The sequence below is a fragment of the Apteryx mantelli genome, chromosome 19, assembly GCF_036417845.1.
Source record: "Apteryx mantelli isolate bAptMan1 chromosome 19, bAptMan1.hap1, whole genome shotgun sequence".
Classification (NCBI taxonomy): Eukaryota; Metazoa; Chordata; class Aves; order Apterygiformes; family Apterygidae; genus Apteryx; species Apteryx mantelli.
The window spans coordinates 7767583-7781278 of NC_089996.1; the positions used below are offsets into that span (position 1 = coordinate 7767583).

The window sequence follows — 13696 nt, forward strand, 5'->3', positions numbered from 1 at the left end:
GCTTTGGTGAAATAGGTAAAAATTTACAGTTAGTGACTTTGCTGCGATCCTGCCCTGAGATGTAACACCCAGTGAAGTTCTCAGGCCTGTCCTGCCACCCTTTTAAGGCAAAGACTTACAGGCCACAGAAAACCAAGGGAGAGTTTCAGCAGAGACACTGGGAACTCCCTGGGCCTAGGAGACAAAGTCTTTCAGCTTTCAGAGCAATGCTTGGTCCAACAGCACATGGACAGTGCTGCTGCTCTGAGGACTTCACGCTCCAGATCTCCAAGCCCAAGCACAAACTCTTACTGAAATCAAGCTGTGCCTTTGGTAGCCAGGTGTTTTTCATTCAATTCTGCAGGTGATGATACTGGTGATGCAGTGGATCCTGAAATGGAAAACCTCAATGTTATTTAAAAACCATATGTAAATGAGGAAAAAAACCAAGCCTTTATACCAGCAGCATATTCTTCAGTGATGAAGTGCAGCCCTCAGCTGAAGAAATAGACATGAATTTTATACAAAATCTCAGTAATTTTTACAAATATACTTCTAGTGCTTTTGTGGACAGACTATTTTCAGTGGTGCCCAGTGACAGGACAAGAGGCAACAGGCACAAACTGAAACACAGGAAGTTCCATCTGAATATGAGGAAAATCATCTTTACTGTGAGGGTGACAGCACACTGGAACAGGTTGCCCAGAGAGGTTGTGGAGTCTCCTTCTCTGGAGATATTCAAAGCCCGCCTGGACATGATCCTGTGCAACGTGCTCTAGGTGACCCTGTTTGAGCAGGGGGGGTTGGACTAGATGATCTCCAGAGGTCCCTTCCAACTTCAACCATTCTGTAATTCTGTGATTCCATGCATTCACTGAGGACTGTGGTTGTCGCAGTTACCTGATTCCAGGCCTTCGTGAACAATGCGAGAGCTCCTGACAGCTTCTGCGACTTCACTGAAAACTGCAGTCACTGCAAGATGTGCAACTGGCTCAATAGCACAGTTTTAAACCAGCTGAATCCTTTCAAAGATTTTTGCAGTTGAAACTATCAGTCCATCTGAAATTCTTCAGAACAATCTATCTATGTTCAAGAAGGGTGCGTTGAACCCTGAGGCAGATGCTCTGTGCATGTCTTCTATATCGTAACACAGTAGCACTGACATAGTCTTAAACTTTTACTTGCCAGGTGGTCTTGAGATTTACACAAGCAGACAGTTTGTACAGGCGACCGGGTTTGTTTAAATCTTGCAGAGTAAACATTTGCTACTGATGGCAATTGCTCTGTGCACTTGGTCCTGTGCAGGGGGGATGGGAGGGTCATATCCAGCTCCCTCAGAAATGGTTTTGGGTTGTGGGGCCTTTGGCCCCTCCCGGGCTGGACAAATGTATTCTGTCAATCTCCTGGCAAATAAGATCATAAGGCTGGGAATCTTCATGTTGGACATTTTCAATAGTAACTCAAGCAAATAGGAAAGGTAGGCACGTTGCTGTATCTGCTCTATTCCAGTGTCAGGAAAGAGCACAGTATTTCTCCATCTGAAGACAGGTTTGGGTATACTGCATGCAGACACTGACTGGCAAATCAAGTTCAGAGATCCCCATTTGGTAGTTCACAGGCAGTATGTGATCTTCAGAAGATTTGTCATTCATGTTTGATTTGAATAAATCCTCAAATGCTTGCGTTATTCATAAACTATCAGACTTTTGAGCAAAAATGAGCAGCACCACAATTGCAGAAGCAGATCCATGAAATTGAGATGAATATTAGCTGAATTGTTTTTGCATGGTTCACCTAGCCATAAACCTGTGACTGCAACTTTCAGCAGGAAATCTCAAAGATTTGTGTGGGATATTGTGAGACTCCTGAACTTTGCCACAATTAAACCTAAATTGAAAAGCTCGTAATAGAAGACAGACAAAAACATATTCTTTATTAATTTTAGAAATACAGAAAAGCCTCTGTGCTTGAAGTTGGCTGTTTGGCACAGGAGACTGGTGTTCGATCGTTATTTTTCCCCATGAGTGCTTTGCACTCCTGCTGGTCTAAGATAATCTTAAGTATGTCATTTGGACAGATTCAGTTATGAAGTCTTATATCATGATGCATGTTTTAATGTTTACTCAATAAGCCAAAGCTAAGGTTGCCTGTAAAGGGCCCAGACTGTGCAAGGATTTAGAGGGAGAAGAAAAGAGCCTTTACCTCCTTATACAGCTCCTTAGCACAATTGCAGTTCCTGTTTTTCTCCAGAACAGGATTGCTGTTAGCTCTCGGCAGAGTAAGACTGTGTTCAAAAGGGATTGTGAAGAGGCTGATTTGTGTTAACAGCATCTGTCCTGAGGAACTAGCATAGCTATGGCTATAGCCTGGGAAAGGAGTACACAAATCAGGTATGGGCCTGCCTTTTACTGTGTGTTTTGACCTCAACAGTTTAAAAGGTCTTTCAAATTTCTTCTCAAATTTCTGTTGAGATTTGTTTTGTAACAGTGCTCTTTCTTCAGTGTGCATTTTCCCCTGTAACTACCATGCATTTGGTTTTTTTCTGCTGTAAGTCATCACTGTGGGTGCTCTCAGGAAGTACAAGATGCTCCCTGTTACACAGTCAAGCTGTATACTATGCTTCAGCAGAGTTATTGATGTATATGTTGTTTTTTCCGTATCTGGAAAAATGCTGTCTTAAATTTGAAAGTCATGGGAGTTCTTTCATGTGATCTTTTAACGGGAACAATAAATGTGTGTATATATGTGTGTGTATATATAGATGATTACACTATTTTTATTCATATAAATATGATTTTGCATTATTTGAAAAGGGGGCAAAGTGATAGCTGAGAACTCACATTGTACTAACTTGAGAGATTCGGGTTTAATGATGTACAGATTTAATTTCTACTCTCTTCATACCAGTTGGGGCCAAAGAGCTGGTCATGTCTTGGGAACAAACATTACGGACACCTGTGTACCAGTGATGGTAGGTTAAATAAATCAGTCCCAAGCTGGCAAGTTGTCTTGTGTGGCTCACACAGGCACACCTGCCTTAATGTCTGTTGTATCTTTCTACTGATGATCATGCAGATTCGGTCATGCTGTGGCATTGCTAACAACTGTTTCACTTTGCCCCTTCTTCTGAATTGTGTTCTGCGGGTGGAAACTATTCATCCCCCATCTCAGGAAAAACTGTCATAAATAGCTTTAAAGATCTATGCTATTTGCACTTAGCAATTGAATTGTGTTGTTTTATATGAATTTTTATGAATAAATGTATCCAGTCAAATATTTGCTTATGGAACAAAAATATATTAAAGACCTAGAGTAGCTTGACTCACTAAATGACATATGATCGTTATTTTAATTCAGTGATTTTTGTTCTGTGGTATTATACCTATCACAACAGCAAAGCATCACCATCACGTGATTCCAAAACTCAAAAATCCAGGATTAGTGTCATGATTCATTTCTTAAATATTGCAAAAGCAAAGACCATGAATAAGAGATGTCTCCTGGCATCTCCTTTTGTATTCAATAGTGAGCCTTTGCAGGTCTAGTTCAAAGCTAATTTCACAAGCTGATGGAATTCAGGCCTCTTTTCAGGTTTTTTAACAATACTTGATGAAATTTCTAAGCTTTCAAGCATGCAAGAAACTCTTTGGGAACACCCTTGTTTCCCTGTACATTCACACCCAGAACAGTTGCTGCAAGAAGTGTTCTTCATCGTATCAAGGAGAGACTAAGATGCGAACCCCATCGAAGATTATTTCCTTTTGCTGGTGGTGTATAGCTCTTGTGCTACTGCAGGCACTACAGAGTATGTTATTAAGTGTGAAGCCGTCGGGCATGCTGAAGGGTACGTACCATGCTGTTACTTGGAGAATGTGCAGATTGTCATTGCCAAAATGCAGTTTTGTGAGCAGCTTTGGATGATAATTTAAGGCTTGTCTGAAGCAAGGGAGTACCTCTCATCCATCTGCTCCTTACAGAGAATGCCATCCCCAAATCCAGAATTTAGTAAAACCAGCCCATATTGTATATCAAAAGGAGACACCTCAGCCTCTGGGTTCTTTAAAACGTCCCATGGCTTCTCAACTTCGCTGTGCCTGCACAGACACAGCGGATTACTTTCTCTCTGGTTATCTAATTGTAGAAATCCTTCGCTAAGATCTTAAGGGGCTTTCTGAGTTCGTGTCTCTTCATGTTGCACTGCCCTGCACTCACCTCCAAGAAAGCTCTTCAGTTCCAGTAACAGCACTAGTCCGTGCTGGCTCCTCAGCCAGTGTTTAGTTTCTCTTCATGTAATGACCCTGTGGTAAGTCTTTCTTATTTGCAGCCTGCTAAGCCTGCAGGAGCACTGTCAGACTGTGGGGAGTGTGCTGGGAGCCTGAATTTCCCGTATGGTCGCAACACGGAGGTCATTACCTGACTCAGGCACTGGGAAGGGCAGCTTTGCACCTACCTTTCCTCAACTGACTGTAAAGGGAACTTGGGTGCTCTGAGCTGACTTTCTAATTCTGCCTCCAGGGTTCAGTGTTAGGAAACCGTGGGCGTTTTAAGTGTGAACTCAAGACAGCATTCTCTTGAGAGGTATATTTTGTCTTTCCCCTCTTTCACATCCGCTGTGATAGTAAGACAAGAGAAGTGAGTTGCAGGGGAGAGGGAGCTAACATGTTCTAGCAGAGCAGCTCATGCAGCTGGAAGAAAACAGGCCAACTCTTGGCACCGAACCCTTTCTTCAGGTCTTTAATCCATCAGCGAGGTAATAGAGAAGAACTAAAAAGATCTTTGAAAATGCCGTGGATATCACCTCTCCCAACTACAGCTCTCTTTTTTCTAGTTCTTCTGTGCTTCCCAGGCCTGAATGGTACGTACAGCAGAGCCACTATTCCATTTCACAAGTTTCATTCTTTTTCTTTTTTTTTTTTTTTTTTTCCTTTCTTAGTTTACTGCCTCAAACAGGTTCCTGGCAAAATCACTGCTAGCAAAACCAGGTAGAGCTTTGAAAAACATTCTTTGAAACTTTAGATTGTAATTTTTAGAAAAAAAATGCAAAAAAATTTCTTATGCTCAGAAACATTCTTTTCTGCTCAGAAATTACTCTCTGCAGAAGTAGTCAGAGTTCTTTGAATCATATCTGTATTGTTAAGGTTGACATGGGGAGCCCACTACAGGAAAAAAAGAATGTTGGTATTTACTAGGGCCAGGATCATTGAAGACATAATAAAACCTGACTATAAATATGTATCTGTTGTAGCTATTGATAGAGGACAAGCTGGGGACTTGCTTGGGGAAAGCAGTGTGGATCTCTGAGGAGAACAGTCTGAGGAAAAACATATCTCCAGTCAGTCAGCCCTTTTTTTCCCCGTTGACTTCAAATCTCTGTTTGCCTTGATAATACCTGGAAAGGATGGTGACTTGAAAAACAAATATTATCTACAAATCAGCATGCCTGAGAAGCAGATGCTGGGAAAACTGTTGGGAATGTTTATTATTAATGTTTTTGCCATTCTTTAGTTAGTGGTTGTTCAGGATTCATTACTGATTTCTGCAAATATAACCTAATTCTTGAACTTTTACCCTGAGTGTTTGAAGGGGAAAAAAAATTTTTTTTAAATGACCAGCTCTATACTCTTTGCAGGCTGCTTGCTGTTAACTAGTCAGGTTCTTACTTAGATCACCTAAGCATGGTCAGCTTGGAACTACTAATTTGAGGCTGGAAGAGCTGAATTCCCTGGATTTTCCTTGTTTGCTTGTTAAGGCTGAGCGCACTGTGCTTCCCCAGTCTTCTCCTCCTCCCTGTTCCTCTGCTCCTTTGGGAGGCAATTGCTGACCACTCTGGGGTTGCTTTAGCTCCTTCTCTAATGATAGAGGAGGAATATACTCACGGCTGGTCAAGTTGGACCAACCTGCTGTTTGTTGATTCCCATGACCTTGTATTTCTGTGTCTAACCTCTGTGTTTGTTCCCCTGTTAAAATAACCTGGTAAGTAAGGATGGGGGGATCACTAATCCGCTTTGTGAACACTGAATTATTCAACCCTTTCTATACTATTTTCTTCCAAGATATACAATGCTCTGTATTTCCTTTTTATTTTCTTGCTTATGTTGCAATTTCTTTTAGGTGTTTCCCATTTTATCTCTCTATTCCTAATATTCATTCCATAAGTACTTTCTGTTCAGTTTCTTCTGATTCGCAGGTCATTAAAGAACTCTGAGGGTCTCATTACACCTTTTTATACCTTTATGTCTTAATACAGACTGAGTGTTTATACCTTCTGCAGCTCGCTTCCTAACAGACTATGTTTTCCAGTTTCCTGATGTTGCTAAAACCTGCTTTTTTTTTTTTAATCTGTAATTTTCTTCCATTCTCTGTTATTTGTGATCACTTTGAACTCCAGATTTAAATCCTCAAGCAGTTCCAATTATTGGACTGAGTTCCATAAAGCTTTCATTTTGAGAGCTATAGGATCATACTGGGAAACTACAGAGCAGACTAACTTTTTTGCTTGACTGACAGAAACCTCTTTTTTGCATGGGCTTTTTAAGCTCTGGGGAGATGTTGAGTTGCACAGGTCAATGGGAATGAAAGCAAAAACACCGTAAGATTCAGGATAGCCAGGAAACTATATATATAGGATAGCAAGACTAAGTTCCAGGCTTACAGGGCTGTTGTCCTGACTGAGTAGTAGTTGTTTTTGCAAGCTATTTTGATATTTACAGATCAAGAAAAGCTCTGATGCTGTAGTTGTATTTGCATTTTTTATTTTAGGTGAAGAAAATGAATTTCTTGAACATTCACCAGACTTTATCAGTGCTTGGGAAGGAGATTCTATCAGCATAATTTGCTCTATGAAAAATTCAAAAAATGAAGAGGGAACGTACTTGAGGACTAGTATACGGCCGACCAATGTGGTGTATCTTTCCAGGCAGAACACTTCATTTATCCTTCCTGCTTTAGCTGATCGCATCAACTATTCAAACGAAGGAAAAAGTCTGAGGGTAACTCTGCACAATGTACAGGAAAATGATGCCAATATCTACGTTTGCACCAAGTTTATAAAAGAAGGCAATTACATAAGGCTGGATGGGAAGAGAACCATGGTAGTGGTGAGAGGTATTGAAGTTCCACTTTTTATATCATGAATGAATAAATGCAGGTATATATTTTAAAACAAAGATGGATTAAAAATATGGTAGGAGGGAGAGTCTTACAGAACTTTACATATGTCTGTTCAGATAATGTACTAATTTGAAGGAGTTTGTTCCCTGAGTAGATGAAGAAACCACTTTAAGTAGAAGAGTACCAAGAAAACCCCTAGAATTCAAGACTAGTTTGATCTTAGCTACAGATTTTCACATGAGTCAGAGGTTGTGATAACAGTCTGGAACCTGTGAGGACCCACAGATGTTTTCACAACAATCAGCCAAATCTTCACGAATAAAAAGCAAAGCAATAAGCCTTTTTTGATGGCAGTTTTTGCAAATCTCTTTTGTTTTTACTATTCCATCTTGAATGACAGATTGATAATACTTGGGAAGCTGGTGCTAGGCAGGATTTGTGAATTAGGCATCAGTGGGTACAGGTGATTTTATTTTTTTTAGCAGTTTAGTGTTTAACAGTGTTTAGTATTTTTCTTTTTTTTGACGGACAGTTGAAGAATGGGCCAAAACAAGAAGAATTCTTCCCAAAGGGGAAGAATTTTTCTCTCTTGATTTTTTTTTTCTTTTACTTTTTTTGCCTTAGAAGAGCGTTGAGTCCCACAACATCCTGTGGCACCTTACTCCCAGACATACATACCCTTCTCATGAGACTGTCTAACCTGAAACCTCTTTACTAAAAATTACAGGGTTTTCTTCCTTTCCTGTCCCCAAGGCATGCACAAACTAATTGATTGCTGGGTCAGTAATGGTCTTTTACATCTAGGAAGGCTGTGATCATGTCCTCCCTTAGGCTTCTCTTTTTCAAACTTCTTGACTGTTTTCTCAACCTCTCATCATCGTTCTCACCTGGCTGTGAATTTGTTCCAGTTTGCCTACATCTTCTCAAAGTGTGTTAGCCAAATGGGACTCAGTCATCCTGCTGAAGATAGTTTGTCATGGTTAGAAGCATCCTTTCTCATGCCTCAGAGATTTCTCTCCTGTTGTACAGCCCAAAATGAGATTTTTCTATTTTGCCTCACTGAGTTAGATTCAGTAGCTTCAGTAAGCATTGTGTTACAGACCCCAAACATTTTTTCGGTTTCTTTCAGCTTATACAAGTCTCCTTTATTATATTTGGGCATTTGATTTCTTTCTTTGAAGTTAGTATTTTACACACATTTTTACTGATTTTCATCTTGTTGATTTCAGAGTGTTTCTCCATATTATTTTTTTTAATTATCATATATCTATATTTGATTCTGATCCTCTTCTCTGAAATGCTTGCAACCTTCCAAGAATTATGTTTTATACAAAGGTGATAAATCCTGTCTTTGTTACCTCATCCATGTGTTAGTGATAATGTCAAATAGAACAGGGCATGCCCTCAGAGGAACTTAGTGAAATGCCTTGTTGAATAGCAAGCCAATAATAACTACTTTTGAAGACCATTTGCAATGTTGATGGCACCACATTGTACGATTTCATCCAGATCAGTAGTTCCCAGGTCTTTCTATAGCTTAATCTCACTTGGGAAAGAGAGCAATGATGCATGTCTCACAGGCAAGCTGATAAAACTCTGTGGCTTTAGAAGAGTTCAGTGCATGTGTGTGTTTATATATATATATACACACATATATATATGTATATGTGTGTATATATATATATGTATATATATTTTTTAAGTAGGTGAAGCTCCTTAGTTATAACCAGGTGAAATTGTTCAGTCAGCCCTACTTTCAGTTCCTGGGGCAGCAAAGTATTCCAGAGTGTGCTGATGTACAGCTGTCTTCTCGAGACGTGTGTAAAGGCTGCCCTCAACTTATTTAAGCAGTGACTAGGAGGCGAAGGGAGAAACTAGAGGCCGGACGGACAGTACAGCTAAGGACTACGGGGTGTGTTTTTTGAGTGGGAGGACGAAGGGAGTGGGATACACCATGGTGTCAAAGCTATAGTTGCTCTCAGCTCTTCCTCATCTGTTGTCTGCACTGGAAGCATGCAGCAGAGCCCTCTCAGCCTCCGGCTCCCCAGGATACCTCCTCACATCTACAGCTTTGTCCATCTTCCTTCAGTTCCTCCTGCTTTGGCCCTGCTGTGCTGCTTCAAACACGACTGCCACGCTCTGGTTGCACCTTGTAGTCCCTCCGCTAATGAACTACCATCTCATGAGCTGGGAGCCCCTGATCTAGCACACATTCTCCTGTTTTGCTCATGATAAAATGTAGTGCAGCTATTGCAGGTCAGTGAAAATGATTTGTCTTCTGTATTCTTTTCTAGTCATTCCTTCAGACTCTCAGGGAAAGGAGCAAAATCATTTGGATATGGCACGTTGTTGCTATACTTGTGCTGGCTATTCTTTAACCAGTTAATCATTTAAGTATTTAGATGTTCTGAACCCTTTGCAGGTATTCAGGTTTGTCTGAATTCCTTGAGCTTCCCTTGTGCTGCTTAGTAAAACTGTGCATCTGTGCTTCTCCAGCCTTCTCTGCCCTCCTCCTTTGCTTTGGAAAGTAATTGTTGATGTCCCTTGGGTTGCTTCAGCCTCTTTAAGTACATTCGGAGAAATATCCTCAGACTTATATTGGCCCACTATATCTGAATTTCTGTGGTCTGTTCTTTCTGTCTTTGACTTCTGTATGTATTCCCTTGTTAAAATGCACTGTTATGTATGTGGTAACCCTTAATCTTTCTTGGTTTTAGCTAAAAATAAAGGAGTTGTTGAACAGTCACCGCTTTCGCTCAGTGTTCAGGAAGGCCAGTCTATCAGCATTACTTGTTCACTGAAAAGCTCACATGAAGAAGAAGGGATCTTCTTGTTCAAGACTCACATGAAACCTGAAAGTGTGTTATATGTTTCAAGGCAGAATACTTCAACTATCTTTCCCGCTTTTGCAAATCGCTTGGAGTATTCAAAGCAAGAGAAGACATTAGTAATAACTCTGCACAACCTAAAGAAAAATGACAGTGACATATATGTATGTGTTGGAGTGCTTAAAAATTCCGCTGTCCTTTCACTGAATGGAAGTGGCACCATGATACTGGTTAAAGGTACTATACTTTTGCTTGTTTAATCATAGATAACTATAGGCATAAATGAAAAGATGGAGAAAAAGCTTGCAGAACTTTAATCCAGCCAGGCAGAGCACTAATCCATGGCTAGATTTCTTCCAATACTTGAGAAAGTCTGGAGAGTGTGCTCAGGCTCCTCTGTGCTCTGCTGTACTAGGACACATAAAGAGGCCTCATGTTTCTACCTGCCTTGTATTACCAGAGGGGAAATAAAAAAGGAAAAACTTCCTGTAATTCAGCACCTTACAAAAAAAAGTCAAAGTGGACAACAAACACTGTAGTGTGTCTATGAATAATCTGTTTGTTTCAGGGAATGAATCAGTATTTTTGGCATCAGTTCTGTGACCTTAATGTGACATAAATGTCTTCTAGAAATTATTCACTATGGCAAGGCTTTGTCTATGTTTGAAAATAGATCATATAATTCCACATGCAGAAATGGAGCAGACAGGGTGCAGCAATAATTCCTGGATCTTCTATGGTCTTATCATTGCGGTGGTGCTGCTGTTTTCTGCGCTGGTATGCTTTGTCTTCTACCGTGTCAATGTAAGTATGCTGTCTCCATGCCAAAGCACAACAGAATCTGGATTCAGTGAATAGGAGCCCCTTCAATCATAGCCAAAGATACTGTTTGTTTAAAAAAAAAAAAAAAAAGGCAAACACCTGAAAAAATCTAAGGAATCATGGCTTTGTATTGTTTCCCCTTAGCCACATGTTTCATGTAAATTCTTGGAGGTAAAGACTGTGTCTTTTTATGCTTCTGTAACTTTTAGTAAATGAGGAGATATTGTTTGTCTTTTGACAATGAACCTCAAGTAAGCTTTGCAGCCAACAGTGCAGCCAGTTTCTGTTCCTGTATGTATTTTCCTAAAGAGGCAACTCACTACTCTGTTAGGATTCATTTTTTTCAATCGGGATGGAGCTGTCTATAGCCATCTTGTAATAGATGTAAGAGAATGCTTGGCAGGGAATTCAAGGACAACACAAAGTCTTGAAACAGCCTTGTGTCTGATGGTAGCACTAGGAGTACATCACTACCCCTTTCTAGAGAAAAAGTTGACTAAGAAATTTTTTCCTTTACTGGGATTTCTTGCATCCATTTTCCTCAAAGTGCCCAGAATTATTTGTCTCTGATAGACCCTTATTCTCCATAAAAATCACTCAGATTCACAGAACAGGATATGACTGGCCAGGCTTCTATGCTATCCCTCCACCGTGGTTTCAGTACAACTAAAAAGCAGTATAACATCATTCTGCAAAACCAAGGGTCCTTGTGGGACTTGGTCCCTTACATTTATCAGTAACAGACTATAGTTTAAGGTTAAGCATTATTTGTGTTGGGGCTACAGATACTTGCAACCCTTGAAGGAACTTTTAGTGGAATTATGTATGATGGACAGGTACAAAGTTCAGTGATCAGGTCATCAAATTCCACCCACATGTCTAAGACCTCACTGAGAATTTAAAAAATACATTTCTACCTCCAACATCTGGAATCCTAAAATGTAAGTTTGCTTCTTGGTAGAGGTCTTTTCAAGCTCAGTTCTGAATGGCTGCTTGCTTTGTTTTGCAGATGAAGAAATATTTCCAGAAAAGCAAACCAAGTGCGGTATATGAAGATATGTCTTATAGTTCTAGACGTAACACCTTGGTCAGAACTAACACTTATTGCAATAACAATTAACCTTCTGCTAGCTGGAACCACGCATGGATCACCAGTTCCTTTCCAGGTCTTTCAGAGCTGCCTTAGCAACTGGATGCAGTAGTTGAATTGAAAATGCTATCATCTACCTTTGTTTGTGAAAAGATTTATCTGCTTCATTGCCAAAGCGCTGTTTCCTCTTCTTTTGGTCACTTGTGAAATACCATTTGTTTCTTTTTTTATGTACAGGAAACGTAGATAGATGCAGGTACCCTGCAGGCGTGTTTGCAGTGCAGTGTGGAAAGCAGTACTGTTGAACTGTAAATTTGGCCAGATGCAATATATGTACTTGTTTAATTGATAAATAACCCTTTCAGGGAGGTGGAATTGATGGAGAGTTCTGGTGATGAGCTCTGGGAAGTGTTCGGGAAGACCATGACAGGCCTGTTTAATAACATGCCATGGATCTACAGCTGAATGGATTACAGTTCTTTCAAGAATCCATGTGAATCTGCCAAAGGGGTCAGATAGCTAAAACTACTCAAGTATTAAAGTAAAGATATCTCTTCAGAAAAGAATTCAGAACCTTTCTGACAGAGTGCAGTATTACAGATGAAGTACTAGATACACGTGGATTTAACTATTTGTAGTTCATAAGGGTGCCACAAAAATGATTAAAATTACTGCCCTTCTCAGAGAAATTGGCATGGTTGGTGGAGGTGTTGATCTGCAAAATGATTAGATCTGGGGGCTTGAGACAAGATAGCTTTGTGGAAAAGCAGAAATATTCGCGACATGATGGTGTTGTCTCAGATTCGAGATGTCTTAAAACTACACAGCAGAATGCATTTCTCCAGCTCAGTGACCTTATACTGTGCAATACAGGTTGAACTAGTCTGGGACAAAACCAGTGCCTGAATTCTAACCTGGGCATGGATGAGTCTGATCCAAAACCACTCTTAACAAGGGAATTTATCAAAAACATAAGTTAAGTAAAAAAAAACCCTACATTTCATTTGGTAATGGCTTAGAACAGTTTGCTAGGAAGAGCTTCTCTCTCCTCTAGCTAAAGGAAAAGCTACAGCTTCCTCCAAGGAAGTATGGTTTTGCAGAGCTGGGTCAGCTGTGGGAAGTCAACAGCTTACAATCTTGCAGGCCCAGAGAAATATAAAATTGACTTGTTATGAGGTCCTATTGCAGGACTGACTGGGTGGTTTGTGGTTTCTGGGGCAGGACTGAGAGTAGAATTTGTCTTTATTGATGTTTGTTAAGTTTTTAGAGAGAACAGGGCTGGTTTGTGGCTTATGAGAGTATGCAGCTGGACTTCATCCAGGCATGCAGGAGACTCATGCTTTTGGTGGTGTGCGCAGCCAACTCTGCTGAGGTCTAGTGATTTAACAGCTTCTTGCAAATGCCCTGTAACTTGCTCCTGAACAACACCTCAATAGGCAGTATAGTATCTATTTTTCTCTTTAGATAATCTACTTTTTTTTCATTTTAAAATTAATCTCTGATGAAAATACTTTCTTGAAGTCTTTTCATAGTAACAATGATAAAATTTTTTGAAGAGAGAACAATGCAAAAGGATGACAGGGAAGAAATGGGCAGTGCTGTGCAGGCTGGCACATCCTTTCAACAGTGTCTTGTACCAAGTCACTAGGAGGGAGGGTTACTGGGTTTTGCTAGATCTAAAATAGGAGATGAGACCTCACCACTACTGACTCTGTGTAATGTCAGACACCGCTGGGGGCGAGAGGTTGCACTGACTCCCTCCTCTGGGATGGGGTTTGCTCACTTTGCTTGCTGTACGTGGTCAATAAAGTCTTTGGAAAAGCAGTGCCGTAGTTTGTGGCTTGCCTCGATGTCCTGTGTAATGGCC

General features: G+C 40.4%; 1 protein-coding gene across 2 annotated transcripts; it reads left to right on the plus strand.

Annotated features, from left to right (window-relative positions):
* Positions 1–4628: 4628 nt before the first annotated feature.
* On the plus strand, positions 4629–12261 carry CD7 (CD7 molecule). 2 transcript variants are annotated; one of them, XM_067308269.1, is made up of 4 exons: positions 4629–4834; positions 9807–10154; positions 10591–10721; positions 11749–12261. In XM_067308269.1, the coding sequence occupies exons 1-4, from the start codon at positions 4762–4764 to the stop codon at positions 11857–11859; spliced, it is 663 nt and encodes a 220-aa protein (XP_067164370.1). In that variant the 5' UTR covers positions 4629–4761; the 3' UTR covers positions 11860–12261. The 2 variants fall into 2 exon arrangements, with proteins under 2 accessions (XP_067164370.1, XP_067164369.1); XM_067308268.1 differs by lacking the exon at positions 4629–4834 and adding an exon at positions 6798–7083.
* Positions 12262–13696: the final 1435 nt, after the last annotated feature.